This window comes from Coregonus lavaretus, assembly GCF_964263955.1.
Source record: "Coregonus lavaretus genome assembly, chromosome: 27".
Classification (NCBI taxonomy): Eukaryota; Metazoa; Chordata; class Actinopteri; order Salmoniformes; family Salmonidae; genus Coregonus; species Coregonus lavaretus.
The window spans coordinates 22,222,980-22,249,468 of NC_140014.1; the positions used below are offsets into that span (position 1 = coordinate 22,222,980).

General features: G+C 44.2%; 2 protein-coding genes across 5 annotated transcripts; both read left to right on the top strand.

Moving 5' to 3' along the window:
• Positions 1-825: 825 nt before the first annotated feature.
• On the top strand, positions 826-19,718 carry LOC311103175 (autophagy-related protein 2 homolog B-like). Its single transcript, XM_084144724.1, has 43 exons — positions 826-888; positions 1,515-1,917; positions 2,030-2,192; positions 2,351-2,503; positions 2,604-2,706; positions 2,852-3,014; positions 3,103-3,282; positions 3,399-3,495; positions 3,594-3,758; positions 3,896-4,047; positions 4,142-4,253; positions 4,349-4,592; positions 4,694-4,856; positions 5,030-5,122; positions 5,362-5,550; positions 5,708-5,981; positions 6,083-6,188; positions 6,282-6,486; positions 6,609-6,751; positions 6,939-7,102; positions 7,337-7,512; positions 7,630-7,780; positions 7,921-8,114; positions 8,267-8,347; positions 8,456-8,562; positions 8,875-8,967; positions 9,066-9,136; positions 9,243-9,319; positions 9,397-9,567; positions 9,974-10,106; positions 10,199-10,398; positions 10,503-10,732; positions 10,919-11,036; positions 11,135-11,326; positions 11,436-11,537; positions 11,710-11,788; positions 11,916-12,135; positions 13,511-13,580; positions 13,824-13,906; positions 14,078-14,199; positions 15,716-15,870; positions 16,007-16,156; positions 16,297-19,718. The coding sequence occupies exons 2-43, from the start codon at positions 1,756-1,758 to the stop codon at positions 16,525-16,527; spliced, it is 6,237 nt and encodes a 2,078-aa protein (XP_084000850.1). The 5' UTR covers positions 826-888; positions 1,515-1,755; the 3' UTR covers positions 16,528-19,718.
• Positions 19,719-22,710: 2,992 nt separating this feature from the next.
• tmed8 (transmembrane p24 trafficking protein 8) lies at positions 22,711-25,968 on the top strand. 4 transcript variants are annotated; one of them, XM_084143648.1, is made up of 7 exons: positions 22,711-22,790; positions 23,343-23,389; positions 23,731-23,829; positions 24,048-24,144; positions 24,241-24,337; positions 24,575-24,868; positions 25,037-25,968. In XM_084143648.1, exons 4-7 carry the CDS (start codon positions 24,100-24,102, stop codon positions 25,252-25,254), a joined length of 654 nt encoding a protein of 217 aa, XP_083999774.1. In that variant the 5' UTR covers positions 22,711-22,790; positions 23,343-23,389; positions 23,731-23,829; positions 24,048-24,099; the 3' UTR covers positions 25,255-25,968. The 4 variants fall into 4 exon arrangements, with proteins under 4 accessions (XP_083999774.1, XP_083999776.1, XP_083999775.1 ...); XM_084143649.1 differs by having other exon boundaries at positions 22,717-22,906; XM_084143650.1 differs by lacking the exon at positions 23,731-23,829.
• The last annotated feature ends 521 nt before the right edge of the window (positions 25,969-26,489 follow it).

Genomic DNA, 26,489 nt, shown 5'->3' on the forward strand with positions numbered 1-26,489 from the left:
CTTGTTTTTGAACATGGCACTAGTGGGGTTTCTCAGCGGTTGGCATCCAACGTTTTGGTGCATTACCGCCACCTACTGTACTGGAGTGTGGGCCAGACATAGGGAGAAACTAAATCCTACCTATCCTACCTGCCAGCCCCGTTGCTCTTAAAAAAGATAACAACATATTTGAGACTATATCTAATGACGTTCTACTCAATATACTCTTTAAACTAATTTCCTGTATCCCCTTCTCCCTCATACTAAATCTCATCATCTCTCTTTCCCTCTGATACTGCCCACACTGTAGCAATACATGCTAATATTCAGATCAGAAATCATAAGAAAAAGTTGAAGTGGAATGGCTTGTGGAGGAAAAAGCTTTGCTGGGAGCCTATGCGCAGTAAACCCTTTTAGTAGATTTTCGCAGAAGGGGGTGGAGTTCGGATGTGTACGTTCTCCTGTCTTCTTACGTACAGCGAAACGTGGAAAGCGTCAAGAGGGAGTTATATTAATGTCCAGTACATGCCCGGGTGAAGCGGGTTAGCCTTGATTGCGTGAGCCAGGTGCCCCGTTCTGGCCGACGGCGAAGAACGCTCAAAACAAAAGTGACGTAGGTTAAGCACGTGGAGTAATTCTAGGGTTCTGTGTTTTCAAATACAAAAGTGATTGATTTTGATCAAAAGGATTTATCTAGTTTGAAAATTAGAACATATATTTTATGGAAAATAAATGTGTGTTTCTGAACGATGCATCATGCTGCCTTATTGACAACATGGCTGAGCGGCGCAGATTTCTGTTCGATTTGAGAAAGGCCCTCCTCCCTCACCGCTTTTGCCGGGTCCACTTTATCGAACTCCCTCAATGGTGCAGAGTCATGAAAGTGTTTGTAAACAATTCATGCAGAAGGTGAGAAATGTAAGATATTATGTGATCAAATTGCTATATAGAACTCATTATATGACACGTAACATACTGTCTTGCCATGTCAGTTGAGCTATATTCAAAAGAGCGTGGCAGACAAACTCTAGTTCGAGTCCAAGATGTTGATGCTAGCTTGGTCGTGCTAACGTTAGCTAACTAACAACCCCAGACGAGAAAGAAGTCGATTATGTGGGGATTTAATTTGATAGCAATCGACATACCCTGGTAAGTTTGTCATACTAGATACATACTTGCTATCCAACTAAATTATCCTTGTTGGGCTAGGAGTATTGTCAAACCATTAAAAGCTATCAGATTTCGCCGGATCCTTTCAGTTAACGGTATGGACAGGATTATTAAGCGTGCAGACACCCAGTTTGAGCAAACAATGACGTGATGCTAGTTAGCTGATATTGCCACCCATTCTTTATAGATATGAGCCCGACGCTTGGAAGTCAGGGTGGTGTAACTAACATGCAGCTACCAACAATAATACGGTCTACCTCTTCCTAGGAGTGACAACAATATTGCTAGTACTGGTGCTGATGTCTTAACGTGTGGTGTTCAAATATGAAGTTCAGTTTCAATCTTATGTTCCTTTTCATTGACAGGTACAGCAAACTGAAGTTGGAATTATTGCCACATATCTCCATAGAAACCATATAATTCTCCCTGTATGTAAAGGATGTTTAAGATGACATTTTCCTGATTTTAAGTTGCAGGATGACAAGACCGATACTACCAATGCTAAATTATTTGAAGATAAATATTTAGTTCTCCAACATCCTTTTTCTCCATACAACATATTTGTTGAATACTGAATTCAACAACCACCACAATTATCAGACCAACATGCCTTGGCCATTTTCTGAGTCTATAAAGAAGCGGGCATGCAGATACCTTTTGCATCGGTATTTGGGCAATTTCCTACAAGAGAAGCTGAGTTTAGATCAGCTTAGCTTAGACCTCTATCAAGGCACTGGATCACTGGCACACGTGCCTTTGGACAAGTGGGTAAGTTCAACCTTTGTTGTGTAAACAAATAATAGCAATGGCATAATTGGATTTGTATTGACATAAATGCTGAAAGTGTACCTTTGCCTGAGTGCTATTTCTTCCCCCTCAGTCTTTGAATGAGATCTTGGAGTCAGTGGATGCCCCCTTTGAGGTAATAGAGGGCTTCATCCAGACCATCTCTCTGACCGTACCATGGGCTTCCCTGCTGCAGGAGAACTGTGCCCTCGAGGTCAAGGGACTGGAGATGGTGTTCAGACCCAGGCCACGCATGGGTAAGAGGACACCTCCATCTCTGTTTGTCTCTTCAGCATCATTGCACTATGGCTGCCTGCTACTAGTGCACACATAGCTAACTAGCTAATGATTCCACATCGATTACAGATTGAATAAATCATGTTGACCATGACTGTTTCTCCCTGTGTGCCCCTAGCATCAGGTATGGAACCCATGTACTGGTCCAGCTTCATGACGAGCAGCATGCAGCTTGCCAAAGAGTGTCTGAGCCAGAGACTAACGGATGACTTGGGGGAGAGCTTTCAGCCACTAGAGGGATTGGAGAAGTTTGCAGAGACCATAGAGACAGGTGCAGTACATAATTACCATACAATAAGTCAACACTTGATTGGGCCTTCTTCCTGAGGATCAGTAGGGTTGATTTATGATTTTTACTTTCATTTCTGTAGTTCTGAGAAGAGTCAAGGTGACTTTTTTGGACACGGTTCTCAGAATAGAACATGTTCCAGAAAATTCCAAAACAGGAATCGCTCTTGAGATGCGAATCAACAAGTAAGTTAGGTTATAACAACTACTTGCACATTCAAGTAGTGTCCAATAACTTTTACTTAGGTATTCCTGATTTGATTGAGCAATTTACAGAGCTTTACACTCTTTACATGAGCTCTTAAATCCTTATCTGTTTTGTGTTTTTCAGGATTGTTTACTGTGATGAGACGGGTGAGGAGAGCTCCAGTGTGAATGTGCACCAGCCCACCACGTTTGCACATAAAAACCTGCAACTGGAGGGAGTCACCGTCTTCTGGGACGAGTTCTCAGAGGCAGCCAGAGCTGGCTTCAAGTCCTCACCCATCCCAGCAGTGAGTCTACATCCAAATAATCTCCTGTGTAGTTTTAAGCACAGATAACTGATACTCACTCACTCTTCCCTTTTCTGCACCCCCTCAGGAGACAGAGGCCAAGCTATCCCCCAGCTGGAACCCCAGAATAATCTGTGAGCCACACCCCCAGTTCACAGAGCCTGTTTCCTCTGCAACGCCCTTTGAACCCATGCAGATTGGTCACCTTAGTGGCAGAATCGATCTGTCGCTTGTCCTGAAACAAAACCAAACCATGCCTGGAGCAAAGGTTGGTACAGCATTATCACATGATTGAAATGGCACAGCAGCTGTGAAACTTGGACACACTGAAATGCACAGAATGTCTATTGTCTTGGTCTTTGAAAGGGTATTTTTGTTTTTCAGTTGGATGTTGATGGACAGATTAGTACAATGATCATGCTGCTATCTCCAAGGCAAGTTCACCTACTCCTGGACATGTTTGGAGTTTTTTCAGGCTCAGGTAGGTTTAATGATTGCATTTAATGATGATATCTTAAAAGGAGCTGCCTCAGAGGTTGGTGAGTGAAATACTATAAGCCTCTGCTTTTGTGTCTGAAGGTGGGCCGGAGTGGGGGAAGGACAAGAGGAACCGGCCCATGCAGCAGGAGGATGAGCATCGGCTCCACATGGAGCTAAACCGCTGCCTGAAGAAGGACTCAATGATGGCCGGAGAAGATCCTGACCTTTTCGAGAGCCAGACCACCAGAACTGTGTCCAGCCGAGGTTCAGATGAATTGTTACCTCCACCCACTATGTTTAATAACCTGATGACTTGTATTGAGCTTTTTGTTAGTTATTGTAGGCTTCTATCTGAATATCATGAACAATTGTTTGATCTAGTTTCTTTGTTGTTGGAGCAGAGGATGTGTTCTTCTCCATGGCTGACATGGACATGTCTCACAGCCTGTCGTCCCTCCCCCCACTGGGGGAACCGCCCACTGTGGACCTGGACCTGTCACTCAACAGTAACTACTCCCCCTCCCCAGGAGAGTCACCCTCTGGCAATGCCACGGTACGTCTCACTAGACTTAGTAAAAGCATCTTAACCTGACCTAATGACATGGTTATTGTAACATAGTGTCATTTTTGTTCCTTTGTCCTCTAAGAACCTTTGGGACGATTACCTGGATGTGCCCAGACAGAGGGAGAAGCAGACCCAGGAAAGCCCTTTCCTGATGCGGGACTCACCACTCCAACACAAGCTGCTGAGACAGACCTGTAAGAACCAGGATACAAAGTCACTACCGTTTAGAATAAACTGAGCAGAGTGTTTACAAGTCAGTAATTCACTAATTTTGTCCTGTGTTTCTCAGCCCACCCAAGCAAAGCCCATGGTGATGAGTCCAGGCCGGAGCTGGTCTTCAGGCTTACTCTGGGGAGCCTGGCTGTGTGTGTTCTCCACATCGACCCCCTGCCCCCGCCAGACGCTGCCCCCAGCCCCCTGGCCCCCATGGCTGCTGACTTCTTCAGGGTTGCCTGCTCCGACCAGCTCCCCCCAGCAGGGTTCATCCAGTTACGCACAGTGTTTGACGATGCCTGCCCCCATGACCACCTCAGGTGATCTTATTGACATTGTCTGCTAATATTTTTCACTCCCCTGCCACATTTGTAACCTGACTGACTCAATCCCATGTCATATGTGTCCTCTATCTCTCCAGGTTTGTGGCTCAGGGGATGAAGGTGACATATGAACATTGTCAGGGCTCTAGCCTGCACAGCTTCAGCACAGACGTGTCCCTGGGCCAAATGGAGCTGCTGGAGTGTCTCTTCCCCTCTGAGGCCCAAAGCGGTGTGTCCCTGAGAGGGGTCCAGTACACAGAGGTAAAGGCCTCCCCACCAACAACATCCACAGAGTCCCAGTAATCAGATTACAACACATGGGCATAACAGATATCATAACAGCATGACAGATGTTCAAATCTATTTTTGGATCTAGGCATACATGGCATGTGCTTGTAGAGAGGTTGATGTTCTCTCTGTCTGTCCCACCTCAGCTCCTGACATTTGATACCCCTGTCACCACTGAGGCACCATCTGCCACCTGCCTCCACCTGCTCTACAAACTGTCTGAACGCAGAGGGCCGCAGGTAAGAGCAATTTTAGTGAGATTAAAAGGTGCAGTGAATGCACCGTAATTCGTTTCCCAGTTCTGCTACCCAACTTGCGATAGCCTCAAGTAACTCAGACTTAATTCTGCATCAATTATGCATTAATGTCAAAGGGAGATTTGTGTAGATCTCACGTTAGGATTTGGCCCACAATGTACAGTACGTAGCAAATCCTGTACAGTGCCTGATACAGTACCCCCTTACATGCTTTCCTCCAGGGTGGACAGGTGCGTCTGAGCACCATGCCCAGGAAGGCTGACTTCCAGGTGGAGCTGGGGGCAGTCCGCTCTGAACTGGACATCAGCATCGTGGACCGCCTCAACTCTCTGCTACAGCCACAGAAACTGGTCACCACGGAGATGATGGCCTCTCACATGTACACATCCTATAATAAACACATCAGCTTGGTGAGGACCGTATTAATACCATCTTTACAGTCATAGCAGCGATTTTACCATGTGTACAATTTTGTACAACAATTTACCATGTGTTTAAGGAAGCTGCCTATTATTGCAATAACTATGAAAAAGTAAATCACCTCAAATGTTTGCGTCCACCCCATAGCACAAGGCCTTTACAGAGGTCTTCCTTGATGACAGCCGTACTCCAGCCAACACCCACGTGTCGATAAGAGTCAACGCTCCTGTGTTGAGCCTGGTGGTGCGCTTCCCCATCCCAGACCTGCGCTCGGACCAGGAGAGGGGCCCCTGGTTTAAGAAGTCCCTGCAGAAGGAGGTTCTGTACCTGGAGCTGGAGGACCTGGAGGTCAAGACAGAGTTCACTGGCGGAAGCTCCCCAGAGCAGACCAAGATGGAGCTCACCTTCAGGGAGTTAGTTGGTATGTATGTCACCCAGCTGCTAACGGACAGCGTAGCCTCAAAACCAGAACCACTTTTGATACATATCATTTATGTATTCATTTTTCATCCATTCGCACAGGAAAGTTCCAGGAAGAGGACCGGCCTGCAGCCAGGTTCCTCAGGGTCTCCCACACCATGGATGGAGACATGACTACCTCTGACAGTGGGAAGTTTGACTGGCCCAGGTACTGTACACCTGTCCATGTAGTACTGTACTGCTTCATGTCATACCTATACCTTGTCCCTTAGATGTTACTAACCCTCCCCTGCCCCTCCAGAGTGGTGCTGAAAGTCAACCCCACCGCTGTCCACTCCATCCTGGAGCGTGTGACTGCTGAGGAGGACGAGGGGGCTGAAGGCCACTCCCCAGAGGAGGAAGAGGAGGAGGGGGGAGGTTCCCACTCACTGAAGGATGTCTGTGATTTTGGGAAGCCTGAACCCTCCCCCTTCTCCTCACGCCGGGTCATGTATGAGAATGAGGAGGTAGGAACACATCATTATTGAAATACTAATTTGAACATAACTAGGACTGATTGATAAACGTTTAGTTAGGACTGGAAATTAAGGCAACTTGAATGATTGACATTTCTTCCCCTCTCCTTTAGATGGTCATTCCTGGTGATGTGGCTGAAATGACCGAGTTCCAGGAGAAAACCATGAGCAATTCCCGCTTTATCCTAGAGTTGTGCTTGCCAAATGTGCAATTATCATTACCCAACAAGGCCTTTTATGAGAAACTGCATAACAGGTACTGTGCACAAAAAACTGGGGAAACTAATCAAATGTTCTAGGAATGTGAAAACTATAGTATCACAATCAATCACTATAACTACTACAGCTTCTACCACAACTATTCCTTTGACTATTTACTATTAATTATTATTATGATCATTTTACTATGTCTCTAATCAATTTTACTATGTCTCTTCTTGCAGGATAAACAATGACCTGCTGTTATGGGAGCCCAACGCTCCCTCGCCGGTGGAGACAGTGGAGAACATGCCGTATGGAGTAGGGCTCTCTGTAGCAAGCCAGCTGATCAACGCTGCACACTACACCAAGGACAGCTTCAGCACGTTCCGCTCCACTGGCACTGAGGGTGAGACCTCTCCCCACGTAGTTACATAGTTCAACCAACATCTGCTACATCTCAACCTCATTCATGGTTTTCATACGCTGCTGTAAGTCTGTAGTGCACTCTGTTCGTGTGCATTAATATGAGATGTACGAATTTACCAGGTAAAAAAGTACTGAAATGTAATGGAAATTTTTTTATTCCGTCATATCAAATGAACTTGCCTACTCCTATGGCTGTGGTGTCCTGTGCTTGTAGAGGAGGACAGTGGCTCGGAGGAGGAGACCATGTACTACTACTCCCCTGCCTCTGAGCAGTGCTTCAGATCTCGCAGGAAGAAGAAGCCCAAGGCCCAGAGCAAGACCTCCCAGAGCCTGTTCTCTGTCATTCTCACTGTCAACCACGGCCTGGTGGCCCTGCAGACCAGCGCTAAGGTAACCCTGAGTTACAGTCACAATTATCTGTCATTTCTCAATTACATTGCATTTAAACAGCTGGGTATTTGCTGAGACTTTGGCTGACTGGTCCCCCAAATTTGTTTTTCTTTCCAGCAGGAGGATAAGACTATTTTGAATAACCGACATGGAGAGTTCTGGTTGGAGGTGAAGAATGGGGTCCTGTTCAGTGTTACACAGTACGAAGGCTACAAAGACCAGCACTACATCTGCTTCCACACCAGTAACATCTGTCTCTATCACCAAGGTAAGACTGGAGACATTAAGCCTGGTCACAAATTTGAGGTGGAGCTTCATAGATCCCCCTCTCCAAATGAGTAAATATGCCATTGTTCATGGTGATGCCACTGTGTCTGTTACATTGTATGGGTTTATATCTCTACCTAGGTCTGGTGGAGGGAGACACCCCAGTGTCCGACATCAAGCTGCCCTGCAGGACGCGTCCTCATTGGCTGGAGCCGGCCATCTACCCCTCTGAGACTGATAGGGCGTCCCCTTCGGAGGGCATCGGCCTGGAGGCCCACAGCATGCTGTCTGTCGCCGTCAAGATCTCCTCCCAAAACATGGAGCGCAATGTCAAGGTAGGTACAACCCATTTACGTTTCTATTAGTGGTGTGCATGGACTTGTGCCAGGATTTCAAACACTAGTCTGTTGCTTGAGAAAGAAAAGCCATGTAATTTTGGACAGACAGGGAGATATGTGCTCACTGTTAGTATGTGTTTCCTCTGCAGGAGTTCCTGGTTGCAGTAGGAGTGAGAGGGACCACACTCCAGCACCGAGTGGTTCCCCCCAAACTGGGCTGGTATGACCAGGTAAACTCCACCTGTCCATCCAAGGTGTTTGTGTACCGTTTGAAGCATCCCTTGGATCCGATTAACCATACTCCTGTCTGATCAGTGTTTCTTTGTTGTGTGTAACAGATTGTGGACTTCCTGAATGTGTCTGATGAGCCTGTGTTGGGTTACACCCCCCCTGCCTCAGTCACCACCATTCATCTCCACCTGTGGAGCTGCTCACTGGACTACAGGTGCTGTTGACTAGACCAGTGTTTCCCAACTCCCTTCCTCGAGTATCCCCAAAGCACACATTTTTGTTGTTGCCCCGGCCAAACATACCTCATTCAACTCATTTAGGGCTTGATGATTAGTTGGGAAGTTGAATCAGGTGTGCTTGTCCAGGGCTACAATAAAAACGTGTACTGTTGGGGGTACTGGAGGACTGGAGTTGGGTAACACTGGACTAGATTACAGTGTAGATGCGTCATGTTTATAACCTAACTCAGCTGTGTATCTGAATGATCAGCGTTGGTATTTTAACATGGTGTATATCCTCTCTGCAGACCCCTGTACCTGCCACTCAGGTCTCTGTTGGTAGTGGAGACATTCAGCATCTCCAGCAGTGTCTCCTTAGACCACTCATCCTCCACACTCAGGTACAGTTGCAGCACTGGAAATGTCATTGACAGAAAATCAGAAATGACATGTCATTGGACGTTTCTGTATTTCAGTATGTATTTTGTGATGGTTCTAGGATCATTTTGGATGAAGCAGCTTTGTTCCTCTCTGACAAGAGCAATGCCGTCTCTGTAAATCTAATGCGAGGTGAGACAAACTCTGGTAAAATGTATATGTTATTCAAAGATGCTTTAACATGCAGTCTGTTTAAACAGATTTGATTGGCCAGTAACCCATGTGCTTTATCTCCCAGACTATGTGCAGGTGGTAGACATGGGAACATTAGAGCTGAGGATCACTGCTGTCAAACCTGGAGTGGACGGAGAATTGGTAAGAGCTGACAACCTCTGTTGATCTATGAGAAACATCTTTCCAACAACAAGTCTTCTCACTGTGTCTTTTCACAGACTGAGCCCAGATTTGAGCTGCGCTGCTCCAGTGATGTCATCCACATCAGAACGTGTTCAGACTCCTGTGCTGCTCTGATGAACCTCATCCAGTATGTGGCCAGCTATGGAGACTTAGTGCCCCCCCCTGGGCCGGAGGCCAAAAGCACCTGTTCCAAGAATAGAGCCAAGGTCAGCATTTATACTCCTCAGGTTTCTGTATGATTTATCATAGCCATTACGCTATATTTTTCTGTAATATTCTATGTACACGCTGCTATTTCCTTGTTTTGCCTTCTTGCCAGGTTGCCCTCGCAAAATAGGTTTTTAACCTAAATGGGTCTTACCTGGTTAAATAAAGGTTAAATAAAATAAAAATATCAAACTGTTGCATTGAGAGTGAGGAGCAGTGACTGGGCAGTGGAGAATTTGTTGTATCTGTAAGTTGTGAGGCACATTTATGACACAACATAGCCATTACAATTACAGTATATCAAACTCTTGCCTTGAGAGAGTAGACCAGTCTGGACGGTGTTGAATTTATACTGGTGTAAATATTGTAGTGAGGCTATGGTCTTGTCCTTGTATGTTTGGCCAGTCGGAGGCTCCAAGCCGGCCCCCTTCCCAGGCTCCTCCGCTCCCCGAGGCTGAGCAGCAGATGCTGCAGGACCTGATGAGTGAGGCCATGGAGGAGACAGACAGCCAGCACGGCCTGGCCTTGCAACACAACGGTGAGACTACATATAACTAAAACGACTTGACATTTACTACATGCATAGTAGTTATCTGAGTGATTTGATGTTGTCCTTACTCTCCCCTACAGGAATCCATGAGGAGCAGAATCAAGACCTCGACCAGCCTCGCTCTGACCTCTTCCTTTTCCCAGACGAGAGCGGAAATCTGCCACAGGAGCTGAGTCCCACTTACCCCACCCTCCACTCACCCCTCATCACCCCTGCTCCTAGCCTGGTCCTAGAGACTGACGACTTCTGTATTCTAGAGACCCCGGGCTCCAGAGCAGACGTAAGAGCATGCATCTCATACAGTTACTTACTCAGCATGTTGAATAACTTGTACGTGTTTAGTCTCAGTCCATTGCATTGGTGTGATGGGTGTGTTTGTCTCAGGATCGGGACGAGGAGCCTGTGGTGAATAAGTTGATCCCAGACTCCATTGAGATCAAAGACGACCACTTTGGCCAGCCCCTGGACAGCAGCGACTCCAGCAGGGGTGCCCTGAACTTCCCTGTCCCCGAGGTGCGCTACCTCATCAGGGAGATCTCTGTCATCTGGCACCTCTACGGGGGGAAGGACTTTGGGAGTGCGACATTCACCTGCTCTCCAGCTAGAAGTTGGGGGTGAGTGTGTGTGTGTGTGCGCTTTGGACTGTTCAACTGTTCTTTATTACAACAACAATACTGGGAGATGGGATTGAACTGAGGCTGTGTCAAATGTCAGGATGGATAGAGAAAGAAACGGATGTAGAGTAATGGTCAAAAGGTGCAATAGATGATCAAGTGTCCTCTGTTTTGATGATGTTGAAGGTGTACCCCACACAGCTCCCCCTCCCAGACCCCAGTCAGACAGGGCAGGGGTGGAGGACGGGCCGGAGGAGGGCGGGGCAGGAACCCTGACATCCTGATGGAGATCCAGCTCAGCAAGGTAAGAGGACATGACACAACCGCCCCTCTCCTGTAACAATACAACATGTTGCCTAGGAGTCCGAAGCTAAAGTTTAGGACCTCTTGCTCTTTTCCCAGGTGCGGTTCCAACATGAGGTGTACCCCCAGGCCTCAGTGGCCTCTTGTTCGGTGGCGGACCAGCCTGTGTCCCGGCAGGTGTTCATTGTCCAGGACCTGGAGATCAGAGACAGACTGGCCACCTCCCAGATGAACAAGTTCTTGTACCTCTACTCCAGCAAGGAGATGCCCCGCACGGCCCACTCCAACATGGTGAGGGACACTGTGCATCTAGAGTAGTGTCCATGTGATTGTGGTCACATCAAAGACATGGTAGTGGTTAAGCCATGTTAATGCTGAATATGTTTTTGTTTTCTTGCAGCTGACAGTTCGGGCTCTGCACATGTGTCCAGAGACCGGTCAAGCACCCCAGGAATGCTCTCTGCGAGTCTCACTCATGCCCCTTCGCCTCAACATCGATCAGGTGAGCCAGAGAAAAACTTGCTTGTTTTATCCAGTTAATCATACATCCTTCTGAGGTTTGCAAAAGATTTCAAGCCATGGAAATGGGAGGCTTTCACATACTCTCATTTAACACGTTTTCAGTTATACTATTGATCCCTTTGAAATGACACAGGCTTTTTATTTTCATGTAGGATGCATTATTTTTCTTGAAAGACTTCTTTGCTAGCCTTGCTGCTGAAGTTGAGATGTTCTCTCCACCTGATCAAGAAGGTAAAATATCCTTGGCTAGTATTGTATGAGCAATAAAGCCTACTGAATAGCATTTATTCACAGCTTATTTCATGATTTGTCGCTGAGCAAAATGTTGACCCTCAATGATGCATTTGTTGGTCTGCAGCACTGTGTGTTTCAATGAAGAAGCCGTCTGCCCCAGATGTCTCGTGCAGCTTCACTAAGAATGGAAGTGGGAGCCAGGACCCTGCCCCTATCATCTCTGTGCCTGCCCACAGCCGCTCCAGCCTCAGCCTCAACGGCCTCACCCTGCCCAGTAACAGCGACTCTGGGGAAGCTGAGGCTGCTACTGTATTTTCCTTCAATGACCAGCCCATCTTCTTCAGGTAGGTGTCCTTACTATGTGTATAGGTGGACAAGTACACTATATATACAAAGGTATGTGGACACCCCTTCAAATGAGTGGATTCTGCGATTTCAGCCACATCCGTTGCTGACAGGTGTATAAAATCGAGCACACAGCCATGCAATCTCCACAGACAAACATTGGCAGTAGAATGGCCTTACTGAAGAGCTCAGTGACTTTCAACGTGGCACCACCGTCATAGGATGCCACCTTAACAACAAGTCAGTTAGTCAAATTTCTGCCCAGCTAGAGCTGCCTCGGTCAACTGTAAGTGCTGTTATTGTGAAGTGGAAACATCTAGGAGCAACAACTGCTCAGCCGCGAAGTGGTAGGCCACACAAGCTCACAGAACGGGACCGCCGAGTGCTGTAGTGCGTATAAATTGTCTGTCCTCGGTTTCAACACTCACTACCGAGTTCCAAACAGCCTCTGGAAGCAACGTCAGCGCAAGAACTGTTCGTCGGGAGCTTCATGAAATGGGTTTCCATGGCCAAGCAGCCACACACGAGCCTAAAATCACCATGCGCAATACCAAGCGTCGGCTGGAGTGGTGTAAAGCTCGCCGCCATTGGACTCTGGAGCAGTGGAAACGCATTCTCTGGAGTGATGAATCACGCTTAACCATCTGGCAGTCCGATGGACAAATCTGGGTTTGGCGGATGCCAGGAGAACGCTACCTGCCCCAATGCATAGTGCAAACTGTAAAGTTTGGTGGAGGAGGAATAATGGTCTGAGGCTGTTTTTCATGGTTCGGGCTAGGCCCTTTAGTTCCAGTGAAGGGAAATCTTAACGCTACAGAACACAATGACATTCTAGACTATTCTGTGCTTCCAAATTTGTGGCAACAGTTTGGAGAAAGCCCTTTCCTGTTTCAGCATGACAATGCCCCCGTGCACAAAGCAAGGTCCATAAAGAAATGGTTTGTCGAGATTGGTGTGGAAGAACTTGCCTGGCCTGCACAGAGCCCTGACCTCAACCCCATCAAACACCTTTGGAATTAATTGGAACGCCGACTGTGAACCAGGCCTAATCGCCCAACATCAGTGACCGACCTCACTAATACTCTTGTGGCTGAATGGAAGCAAGTCCCCGCAGCGATGTTCCAACATCTAGTGGAAAGCCTTCCCAGAAGAGTGGAGGCTATAGCAGCAAAGAGGGGACCAGCTCCATATTAATGCCCATGATTTTGGAATAAGACGAGCAGGTGTCCATATACTTTTGGTTATGTAGTGTACCTGATGTCATTTGGGTTAAGCCAAAACTTATCTTCAACTTACCATGTGTTCTACTACACACATCATTGTGTTTATGGATTTTGTTAGCAAATTATGAAATATTTGTTTGATTTCCCTCAGAGAGTTTCGGTTTACCTCTGAAGTTCCCATTCGTCTGGATTACCATGGGAAACATGTTTCAATGGAGCAGGTATGTTTTAGCAATATCTTACAAACACTGCATACTAACACTTTCAGTTTTGTGTTCAGTGATTCCAGTGTTGACAGGCTTGACAAATGGTGTTGTTCGGCCAACATATTGTGCAATATGTTGGTTCACAAGCTCTGATGGACCGTATTCAAATGGATAAGCACATTCCATATAAGTAGAACATTTCTTACCCTCACAGTAGCACATTTTGCTCATGTTTCCTGCGCTGCTCCTCTGTTTCAGGGAACGTTTGCTGGTATTGTGATTGGGTTGACACAGCTGAATTGCTCAGAGCTGAAACTAAGGCGATTATGCTACAGACAAGGGTAGGTTTAATCAGTACAGTCCCCTCCTATTAGTATGATTCGTTATGATTGGACCTACCAACACTTAATTGGGTCATTTGTTATGTTAAATGATGACACACAAGCTATTTATGTATAGTATGAATAATACAGTATGCAGTAACCATGAGGACATTCTTGATTTTCTTCCAGACTGTTGGGTGTGGATAAGCTCTTTTCCTATGCAATAAATGAGTGGCTGAATGACATCAAGAAGAACCAGCTGCCAGGACTGTTGGGTGGAGTGGGACCTATCCACTCCCTGGTACAGTTGGGTAAGTAGGACATGTATAAGTTGATAAACTGGTGTTGAGGCACTAATGTCTTTACCTATTTATCAGACAGCATGTTGCATGTGGTTTAATTTGGAAGGGCTTCCTTGAATGATTAACTGGATCTTTGTAAGAAGATTCTGTCTAAGCCTCTCAGCACCACACAAGATACAATGACAAAGATCATGCTTTTGGCCGATTGCGCCACACTGGAAATTAGTCTGTAAGCTTTTGGATCAACATAAAGATACTATTGTTATACTTACACTGAATAAAAATATATATGCAACATGTAAAGTGTTGATCCCATGTTTCATGAGGTGAAATAGAAGATCCCAGAAATGTTCCATACGAACTAAAAGTTTATTTCTCTCAAATTTGGTGCACAAATTTGTTTACATACCTGTTAGTGAGCATTTCTCCTTTGCCAAGATAATCCATTCACCTGACAGGTGTGTCATATCAAGAAGCTGATTAAACAGCATGATCATTACACAGGTGCACCTTGTGTTGGGGACAATAAAGGGCCACTCTTAAATGTGCAGTTTTGTCACAACACAATGCCACAGATGACTCAAGTTTGAGGGAGCGTGCATTTGGCATGCTGACTGCAGGAATGTCCACCAGAGCTGTTGCCAGAGAATTGAATGTTCATATCTTTACCTTAAGCCACCTCCAACGTCGTTTTAGAGAATTTGGCAGTACGTCAAGCCGGCCTCACAACCGCAGACCACGTGTATGGCGTTGTGTGGGTGAGCGGTTTGCTGATGTCAACATTGTGAACAGAGTGCCCCATGGGGGCGGTGGGGTTATGGTATGGGCAGGCATTTGTTACGGACAATGAACACAATTGCATTTTATAGATTTTTGTCGTGCCATTTATCCGCGGCCATCACCTCATGTTTCATTATGATAATGCATTGCCCCATGTCGCAAGGATCTGTACACAATTCCTGTAAGCTGAAAATGTCCCAGTTCTTCCATGGCCTGCATACTCACCAGACATGTCACCCATTGAGCATGTTTGGGATGCTCTGGATAGACGTGTACGACAGCGTGTTCTAGTTCCCACCAATATCCAACAACTTCGCACAGCCATTGAAGAGGAGTGGAACAACATTCCACAGGCCACAATCAACAGCCTGATCAACTCTATGTGAAGGAGATATGTCGCGCTGCATGAGGCAAATGGTGGTCACACCAGATACTGACTGGTTTTCTGATCCACTACCTTTTTTTTTTTTTAAGGTACAGTATCTGTGACCAACAGATGCATATCTGTATTACCAGTCATGTGAAATCCGTAGATTAGGGCCTAATGAATTCATTTCAATTGACTGATTTCCGTATATGAACTGTGACTCTTGAACTGTAAAATGTTTTTAAATGTTGCGTTTATGTATTTTAGGGTATTTTATTGTGTAGATGTATTAATAAACTAAACTAAAATCAGAAATCCTGATCTAATCAGCCTTTTTTGTAAATAATAACAAAATGTTCCTCCTGTGTTCATGTTCAGTCCAGGGATTTAGGGATCTGGTGTGGCTCCCGATAGAGCAGTACCGGAAGGATGGTCGGGTTGTACGTGGATTGCAGCGGGGTACTGCCTCCTTTGGAACCTCCACAGCTATGGCTGCTCTAGAGCTTACCAACCGCATGGTGCGGACTATCCAGGTAAAAAAAACACCCCAGTCCAGATAGAAATATTCAAATGTAGGTTGTAACTGTCTTGCATCTGAACTTCTGTGTTACCAGTGTGTCGGGCTCCATAATATAACGCAAAACTATTTGTTTTATTTGTGCTCTTCAGGCAGCAGCAGAGACTGCCTATGACATGGTATCTCCAGGATCCGATGAGAGGGAAACGAAGAGAATAAAACGCTTCTCTCATTACCGATTTGCTCATCAGCCAGTTGATCTAAGAGAAGGAGTAGCCAATGCTTACAGTGTTGTAAAAGAGGTAAATTGCAAGATGCTAGCAATTTGCATCTCATCTGCTTGTAGTGCTGCTTAAAGTGTAACACACTACAAGATTGAATACAGGATGAAGTTACCTATTAGGACTATTATAAATCATGTTCAATGTGTGTTTCCCCACAGGGAATCACGGACACTGCTCTGACCATCTATGACACGGCCACGCGGGAGCACGAGCAGCGTGGGATGACCGGGGCAGTGGGTGGGGTCCTTAGACAGCTCCCCCCAGCTGTGGTCAAGCCTCTCATCATGGCCACCGAGGCCACCTCCAACGTACTGGGGGGCATGAGGAACCAGATTCACCCAGACGCACGCCAGGAGGAATCCCAGAAATGGCGGCAAGGGGAGGAGTGATGGCCGACTGCTGTCCAATGACTGAACAGATGATTGTGCGAAATCCGAGGGCAGTATATTTTGTTTCGAAGAAGACACTCTCTCTCAGCTGTTGCAAGGCCCATTGAGTCTTACAAGCTGGAAGGAAGCTCTGCAGATTTAACTTTCTGATGCAAAAAATCTAATCAAATTTGCTTCGTAGACAACCGGCGTAGTAGACTAACAGTGAAATGCTTACTTACGGGTACTTTTCCAACAATGCAGAGTTAAAGATAAGATAAAAAATCAAATAGAAATAGTGACATGAGGAATAAATACACAGTGAATAACAAATAAAAATAAAGAGTAATATAGGGAGTAGAAAATAACATGGCTATACAGTGAGGGGAAAAAAGTATTTGATCCCCTGCTGATTTTGTACGTTTGCCCACTGACAATGAAATGATCAGTCTATAATTTTAATGGTAGGTTTATTTGAATAGTGAGAGACAGAATAACAAAAATAAAATCCAGAAAAACGCATATCAAAAATGTTATAAATTGATTTGCATTTTAATGAGGGAAATAAGTATTTGACCCCTCTGCAAAACATGACTTAGTACTTGGTGGCAAAACCCTTGTTGGCAATCACAGAGGTCAGATGTTTCTTGTAGTTGGCCACCAGGTTTGCACACATCTCAGAAGGGATTTTGTCCCACTCCTCCTTGCAGATCTTCTCCAAGTCATTAAGGTTTCGGGGCTGACGTTTGGCAACTCGAACCTTCAGCTCCCTCCACAGATTTTCTATGGGATTAAGGTCTGGAGACTGGCTAGGCCACTCCAGGACCTTAATGTGCTTCTTCTTGAGCCACTCCTTTGTTGCCTTGGCCGTGTGTTTTGGGTCATTGTCATGCTGGAATACCCATCCACGATCCATTTTCAATGCCCTGGCTGAGGAAAGGAGGTTCTCACCCAAGATTTGACAGTACATGGCCCCGTCCATCGTCCCTTTGATGCGGTGAAGTTGTCCTGTCCCCTTAGCAGAAAAACACCCCCAAAGCATAATGTTTCCACCTCAATGTTTGACGGTGGGGATGGTGTTCTTGGGGTCAAAGGCAGCATTCCTCCTCCTCCAAACACGGCGAGTTGAGTTGATGCCAAAGAGCTCCATTTTGGTCTCATCTGACCACAACACTTTCACACAGTTCTCCTCTGAATCATTCAGATGTTAATTGGCAAACTTCAGACGGGCATGTATATGTGCTTTCTTGAGCAGGGGGACCTTGCGGGCGCTGCAAGATTTCAGTCCTTCACGGCGTAGTGTGTTACCAATTGTTTTCTTGGTGACTATGGTCCCAACTGCCTTGAGATCATTGACAAGATCCTCCTGTCTAGTTCTGGGCTGATTCCTCACCGTTCTCATGATCATTGCAACTCCACGAGGTGAGATCTTGCATGGAGCCCCAGGCCGAGGGAGATTGACAGTTATTTTGTGTTTCTTCCATTTGCGAATAATCACACCAACTGTTGTCACCTTCTCACCAAGCTGCTTGGCGATGGTCTCCATTCCAGTCTTGTGTAGGTCTTCAATCTTGTCCCTGACATCCTTGGAGAGCTCTTTGGTCATGGCCATGGTGGAGAGTTTGGAATCTGATTGATTGATTGCTTCTGTGGACAGGTTTCTTTTATACAGGTAACAAGCTGAGATTAGGAGCACTCCCTTTAAGAGTGTGCTCCTAATCTCAGCTCGTTACCTGTATAAAAGACACCTGGGAGCCAGAAATCTTTCTGATTGAGAGGGGGTCAAATACTTATTTCCCTCATTAAAATGCAAATCAATTTATAACATTTTTGACATGCGTTTTTCTTGATTTTTGTTGTTGTTATTCTGTCTCTCACTGTTCAAATAAACCTACCATTAAAATGATAGACTGATCATTTATTTGTCAGTGGGCAAATGTACAAAATCAGCAGGGGATCAAATACTTTTTTCCCTCACTGTATACAGGATGGAGTATATAGCCAAAATGTAATGGCGCTGAAAAGTCAGAGCTGGTGTAAATTACACAATTCATCTCGTAGACTTGTTGCAGTTTGAACTAGTGTGAATCAGCTTGTATTACCTTCCTAGCACATTTTCCCCTGCAGTGCCTTCATGGTAATATACTGTTGTACTACCATTATGTTAGATAGAGGGACTCGTAGGAACACTTAATGTAGAGTCAGAGGTCACTGTCATATGTCCCTCCCTACTGTAGATCATAATTGACTACCTTTGCTTTAAGGATAGGACTGGATAGTTTTAAATGTTGAGAATCTTTCCATAACGGTAACAGTAATGTACCATATCCTAAAAAGGGACAGAGATAAGGACTGGTGTCAGGAAGCTCAGCATTTCATTGAATCATTTTTTTAAACAATCGTGATTACAGCATGTCTGTAGTTTGTCATATTCAACATTATCTTATCCTACCTGGTGTCAAATAACACTACTATCTCGACCAGAGATGCCGTAAGCTATTGAAGTGTATGTCCCGTAACATTTTGTAAAGTTTAGCATATGTGGATATGTATGTGTGAGCTTTATAACGTTATATGTAACATTTCTTGCAGAGAGCATCCTAAAAGAGTCTCAGCATTGTGGAATGTGTTGCGGTTAAAATATATAGGTCATCTGCACTTTTAATCACAAGTGATGTGAAGGTCACTTGTTACCAGTACAATGGGGGTGTTAGACTTTTTCCTGATTTATGGCTGTTCAGTGACTTTTTGAAATACATTATAAGAGAATTGCAGGCTGCAGTAGTACGGTATAATTGCCTGTGTAGCAAGTTCTTTAATGTGCGAAGTAGACTGCTTCTCAATTTTACATTTTTCAAATGTTCGTGTGAAACTTCATTTTTTCATTTTCCTAAATCGGCTTGTGCTGTCTGGTCTTAAATATCATGACCATGTTTGCAATATTGGTCTAGTTTGTAGGCCTATGTGCTTATTTTGGAGATAGTTGATGTGATAATGCAGCCTTTAAATTTGCTCTGCACACCTGAGTTGTTTTGGACAATGGTTCAATACAAAAATATTTAACTGTTTGTAATGGGAATTGTAATTTATGTGATAATAGAGAATATTGTTTATTGTACATAAATGTACAGTTGATCTTCACAATTTGTATTTAAAGCATGAACTATTCTTAAAAGGGAAATAAACTAAAGTCCACTGAAATATCTTGCCTCTTGAGAAAGAAAACCAAAGATTTTTATAACTACACTCATTGTTCTGTGGCCAAACGTTATTTCCTTTTATAATAATGTTCATCAGTGGAGCCTAAAAAATAGGACACCCTCCCCAGGTTGGTTACTATAGGAACAGCGTGAAGGCTACAAGTGCGGCGCCAGTTGGTAAGTTTGTTGTACTACAGTCGTGGTCAAAAGTTTTGAGAATGACACAAGTATTGGTCTTCACAAAGTTTGCTGCTTCAGTGTTTTTAGATATTTTTGTCAGATGTTACTATGGTATACTGAAGTATAATTACAAGCATTCCATAAGTGTCAAAGGCTTTTATTGACAATTACATTAAGTTTATGCAAAGAGTCAATATTTGCAGTGTTGACCCTTCTTTTTCAAGACCTCTGCATTCTGCCCTGGCATGCTGTCAATTAACTTCTGGGCCACATCCTGACTGATGGCAGCCCATTCTTGCATAATCAATGCTTGGAGTTTGTCAGAATTTGTGGGTTTTTGTTTGTCCACCTGCCTCTTGGATTGAGCACAAGTTCTCAATGGGATTAAGGTCTGGGGAGTTTCCTGGCCATGGACACAAAATGTCGATGTTTTGTTCCCCGAGCCACTTAGTTATCACTTTTGCCTTATGGCAAGGTGCTCTATCATGCTGGAAAAGGCATTGTTCGTCACCAAACTGTTCTTGGATGGTTGGGAGAAGTTGCTCTCTGAGGATGTGTTGGTACCATTCTTTATTCATGGCTGTGTTCTTAGGTGAAATTGTGAGTGAGCCCACTCCCTTGGCTGAGAAGCAACCTCACAGGTTGCTTTACTGTTGGCATGACACACGACTGATGGTAGCGCTCACCTTGTCTTCTCCGGACAAGCTTTTTTCCGGATGCCCCAAACAATCGGAAAGGGGATTCATCAGAGAAAATGACTTTACCCCAGTCCTCAGCAGTCCAATCCCTGTACCTTTTGCAGAGTATCAGTCTGTCCCTGATGTTTTTCCTGGAGAGAAGTGGCTTCCTCGCTGCCCTTCTTGACACCAGGCCATCCTCCAAAAGTCTTCGCCTCACTGTGCGTGCAGATGCACTCACACCTGCCTGCTGTCATTCCTGAGCAAGCTCTGCACTGGTGGTGCCCCGATCCCGCAGCTGAATCAACTTTAGGAGACGGTCCTGGCGCTTGCTGGATTTTCTTGGGCACCCTGAAGCCTTCTTCTCAACAATTGAACCTCTCTCCTTGAAGTTCTTGATGATCTGATAAATGGTTGATTTAGGTGCAATCTTACTTGCAGCGATATCCTTGCCTGTGAAGCCCTTTTTGTGCAAAGCAATGATGACGGCACGTGTTTCCTTGCAGGTAACCATGGTTAACAGAGGAAGAACAATGATTTCAAGAACCACCCTCCTTTTAAAGCTTCCAGTCTGCTATTCTAACTTAATCAGCAGGACAGAGTGATCTCCAGCCTTGTCCTTGTCAACACTCTCACCTGTGTTAATGGGAGAATCACTGACATGATGTCAGCTGGTCCTTTTGTGGCAGGGCTGAAATGCAGTGGAAATTTTATTTTTTTCACACTGGAAGCAAACAAAGAGTAAGCTAAAATAGTTATGGTATAGTCCTGAATTAGTCAGTCAGCAGAGAGTTAAAGTGACAATACAAAACCTGGTTTTATGGACACAATCGATTTAGTTTTTTCCTGTACAGTGCTATATTTGTACCATATAGTGTCCAGGGGCCCACGCAAACGTTTTGTTCAAACTCATCTGTTTTGTATGCTATGGACTCTAGTGAGTAGATACTTTTGGTAGATACATAATTTTGTCTGTTCCAATATGAAACAACTATTGAATTTACGTTTAATCCTGGTGAATCCCGGTTTCAACTGTACTGGGCAGATGGCAGACAGCGTGTATGACGTTGTGTGGGTGAGCGGTGTGCTGATGTCAATATTGTGAACAGAGTGCCCCATGGTGGCGGTGGGGTTATGGTATGGGCAGGCATAAGCTACGGACAACGACAGCAATTTGAAAGCACAGAGATACCGTGACGAGATCCTGAGGCCCATTGTCGTGCAATTCATCCACCGCCATCATGTTTCAGCATGATAATGCACAGGCCCATGTTGCAACGATCTGTACACAATTCCTGGAAGCAGAACATTTCCCAGTTCTTCCATGGACTGCATACTCACCAGACATGTCACCCATTGAGCATGTTTGGGATGCTCTGGACCAACAGTGTGTTCCAGTTCCCGCCAATATCCAGCAATTTCGCACAATCATTGAAGAGGAGTAGGACAACATTCCACAGGCCACAATCAACAGCCTGATCAACCCTATGCGAAGGAGATGTCATGCTGCATGAGGCAGATGGTGGTCACACCAGATACTGACTGGTTTTCTGTTCCACGACCCCTACTTTTTTTAAAGGTATATGTGACCAACAGCATACATGCATCTGTATTCCCAGTCATGTGAAATCCATAGATTAGGGCGTAAGGAATGTATTTCAATTGACTGATTTCTTAAATGAAGTATAACTCAGTAAAATCTTTGAAATGTTTGCATGTTGCGTTTATATTTTTGTTCTTTGTAAATTGATGGGCCACTCTATAAGGGCCGCCAAATGAGCAGCGACGCTCCTCTGGGTGTAAACTGTGGATTTGCGAACTTGAAGGGCTCTTGAGTACAATGGACCCCCCCCCCCCCCCCCCTTTTTTTTTTTTTTACAGCGACACAACGTACAGATAATTTTGTATGGAGCAATAAATGATAGTACACACAAAAAACATTGTTGACCATTTAGGCTTTACAAATTACATATCTTATAGAAATGCGTTTAATTATTCGTTGTGTGATAACTATAGTATAAAATATATCGATAATTGTGCACATTTTACATACTTTTTTGCCCTACTGTAATTATTAATTTACAAAATATACAGGATGGGACTTTTATTCTAAAGGATTCCAAAAATCCATGACCCGGAAGTACTTATCTATTATTGCTTGATTTACAGCGGTAATTGAAGCTACTAAGCAGGAATCCAACAAATCATTATTGCATGATTATATCTGGTAGTTTGTATTTATTTATAACTTGTTGACTAGTTACAACATGATGATGTCGAAATGCATAACGATTCCAAAGAATGTCAGATGATCCTACGTTTACGACTAGCTCAGCTGGCTAGGTAACTATAGCTAGCTAGCGCACAGCTCAGAATGGCCAGTGGGTGAAGTCATTGCGCAGCGGGGACAGCAGCTTGCTAGTAGCAGATACAGTGTATCTTGAGTTGTTACATTTTAGCATCTAGCTGCTGCAATGAAATTGGTTTGAAATCTGTTGCAATTATGTGACCAAGAAGCTATCTAGGAATGTTGCTTTGTAACCAAGCGCAAACCAGTCGGACTTTGAAGTTAGCTATCTAAATGAAATCAGTTTAGTGGTCGCGTACGCAGATTTGCAGATGCAGCGAAATGTTTCTAGCTCCAACAATGAAGCAATATCTAGCAATACAATATCAATACACACATAACACCCCCACAAAAATAAGAACAGCTTTTCTGTTTGTTTTTACGTTGGTGAAAATTAATTCTGGTGTCTTTTCGTTTTCTTTGATGATACAGGATCTGAATGCCTTCCAGACAGATTGACAGTGTCTTCTAATATGATGGTAAACTGCACTTTATGGTGCGTTCAAGACAACTCGGAACTCGGAAAAATACGAAGTCAAATAATGGTCGGAGCTCTAGAAAGAGGTTCGAATTCCGAGTTGGATGACCGTTCAAAACTATTTTTCCCAGCTCGTTTTTTTCTGAGTTTCCAGTTGTCTTGACTACACTGGAGTCAGCGATTTCCGAGTTCCAAGTTGTTTTGAACGCGGCATTAGTGCTGAAGTATGTCTGTGTGCGTGTGTGTGTGTAAGAGAAAGGGGAGGGATAGAGAGGGGGTTGGGGACTTCATACAGTACGCTATTTAGAGCGAGACTGAAAGGTGTTTATGCATTCATTTTAGAGCTGGATAAATTAGAGGCTACTTCAGAGCATCAATCCAGATTGACAGTGTTGTTGGTTTGCTCTTTCCCTGGGATAACGTCGGAGACCAACTAGACGGGTAACTCACTTGTTCCTGCTTCCTACTTTGATATTTTGCTTTATAGCTACTGTACTTCATTCCTGCAATATGCTATAACTAAATACAATTTAAATACATCCTAAAAATGTTGGATAGTTGTAATGCATTGCCTGTTTCATGTATGCCTTACATTGCACAATTGTATTGTATGTTGAATTGTGTTTAAAAGTCAGAATGGTCATACTGTCTGTGTACAGGCTCCAGAGCAGAGGCCTCTCTAACTCCAACCACCCCATAAGTAACCCTGATATGGATGGAACCAATGACACAGATGGGTCCAACCAGCCAGCTGAGGTAAACATCATGTCCACATAAAAAAGTACATGGCAATGAAATGAAAATACTGCAAGCACCTATATGCTTGTTTCACGCTCGCATGTGTGTTTTCAGGTTAATCAGGAGTCTCCTGCCGGGCAGCAGGCCATGGGGGGAGATGTTGAGGAGAACAACAGCAGTGGGAATAGCCAGAACCCTGGAGAGAGAAAAGGTGAGCCACTTTAGTCTAGTGTTTAACACCCACTGCCACTAAAGAGAACTCATAGCTTTCAACCATGTTCTGGAGTCTGTTGTCTGTATGGCAACTTAATAAAATAATGAGCATGCTGAAAAATATATATTTGACAAAGGATCTCGAATTGAGTAATAATATCACACATTTTTCAACACACTCTGCTCATGTTTGGTCCCATGTTGTCCTCACATATAGTCTATGGTTGTGCTCTAGCCCAAATGCCACCGCTGAAGCCTCCCTCCACGTGGACGTCCATGGCGATGAAGGAGCTCAAGTCCAAGCTGCGAATGGAGAAGGACAGTGTGGTGACAGTGAACCGAGGAAACATTATGACAGTGCATATGCCCACTGTTCCTGAGGGAAAGCGGGTGTGCTGGGAGTTTGCCACAGATAGCTATGACATAGGCTTTGGAATCTACTTTGACTGGAACCCTGTCACCAACCGGGCCATCACGGTCCACATCAGCGAATCCAGTGATGACGAAGAGGAGGAAGATCAGCTAGAAGGTCAGTAGGCACCTCCTCTTGTTTTGAAATTTGTTTAGTTCCAAACTAATTTAATACTTCATAATCTCAATTTTATTTGAAAATATTTGAGTATCTTTAATAATAACTTCTCATTCATTTAGTTGAGATTGTAATTGTCTTTAAGACCATTTGTGTTGTCTCCTGCAGGACTTGTCAACACAGGGGATGTTGAGAAGGGGTCTAAATCATTGGCTAACTCCAACCTAGGGGAAATATTACCTGTGTATCGTCAGGACAGTCACATGGCAGTGCAAGGTGGTAGTCACGAGTATCCAGGAGAAGGCACTTACCTTCTGAAGTTTGATAACTCCTACTCATTATGGAGAAATAAGACTCTGTACTACAGAGTGTATTACAGTGCCTGAGGAGCTGTAACCGTCAACTATTGCATATGAATGTATGACTTCCAAGAATTATATCTGTTTTTGATTCCATAGAATATGTTATGGTTAATTATAGGTGCATATATTTTTCATCATAATCAGCTGGTGTTGCTCGCTCTTAGGCTACACGTAAAATCTGAGAGGACCAGATAATTATGAAGTGGGACATTTTGCTCATATGTTTTACAGTGTTTATAGAGCAAGATTTGACGAAGCCTTGTGTTTGTGCCATGTTCTGTTTAAAAGTTATGTGCAGTGAGTTAAGGCAAATTGCCCATATTTTAAACATTTTATATATAGTATATATTAATCAAACACAACATTTCTGTGGCGGCAGCAATCAAGGAACACTGATAAAAAGATGATTGCTAGGTGGAAAGCTTAATCAGGAGAGGTGCGCCAAAGAACTGTAATTATTATTTTGTTTTATTTTTTGCTACACATTATTTGCTATCATATAACGTTAATGTGTACTTCATGTATGTCGCTTTTTTGCCTTAAATATTTTTTGTATGATAATCCAACTGCAGTTAAACCAATATTCCGCACAACAATTCAATTGTTTTTCTGCATACTGTGATTAGAATGAGTGATGATTGTCAATGAAAGTATATTGAATGTTGCTCCGAGTCCAATGCTAAAGCAAATTGTCACAGCCTGTCTTTTATGACACAAATAAAAGCCATCCCCTATCACAAAAAGCTTGTATTATGTTACATTGGTTCAATATTTACATTGCCAAGTCCCTGTTTAGTTTGCTGGTTGTCAGGCGTTGGGTAGATCTTTGTGGACAATAGCATAAGACTATTGTAGATACTAACAGATTGAATATATTTCTATACTGAATAAAAATATAAACACAACATGCAACAATTTCAAAGATTTTACTGACTTACAGTTCATAGCAGGAAATCAGTCAATTGAAATTCATCTAATCTATGGATTTCACATGACTGGGCAGGGGCGCAGTCATGGGTGGACCTGGGAGGGCATAGGCCCACCCACTTGGGAGCCAGGTCCACCCACTGGGGAGCCAGGCCCAGCCAATCAGAATGAGTTGTTCCCTACAAAAGGGCTTTATTACTGACATAAATAGTCCTCAGCATAACATTTTTGAGAAATAAGCTTTTTGTGCGTATGGAAAATGTCTGGGATCTTTTATTTCAGCTCATGAATCATGGCACCAACACTTTATATGTTGCGTTTATATTTTTGTT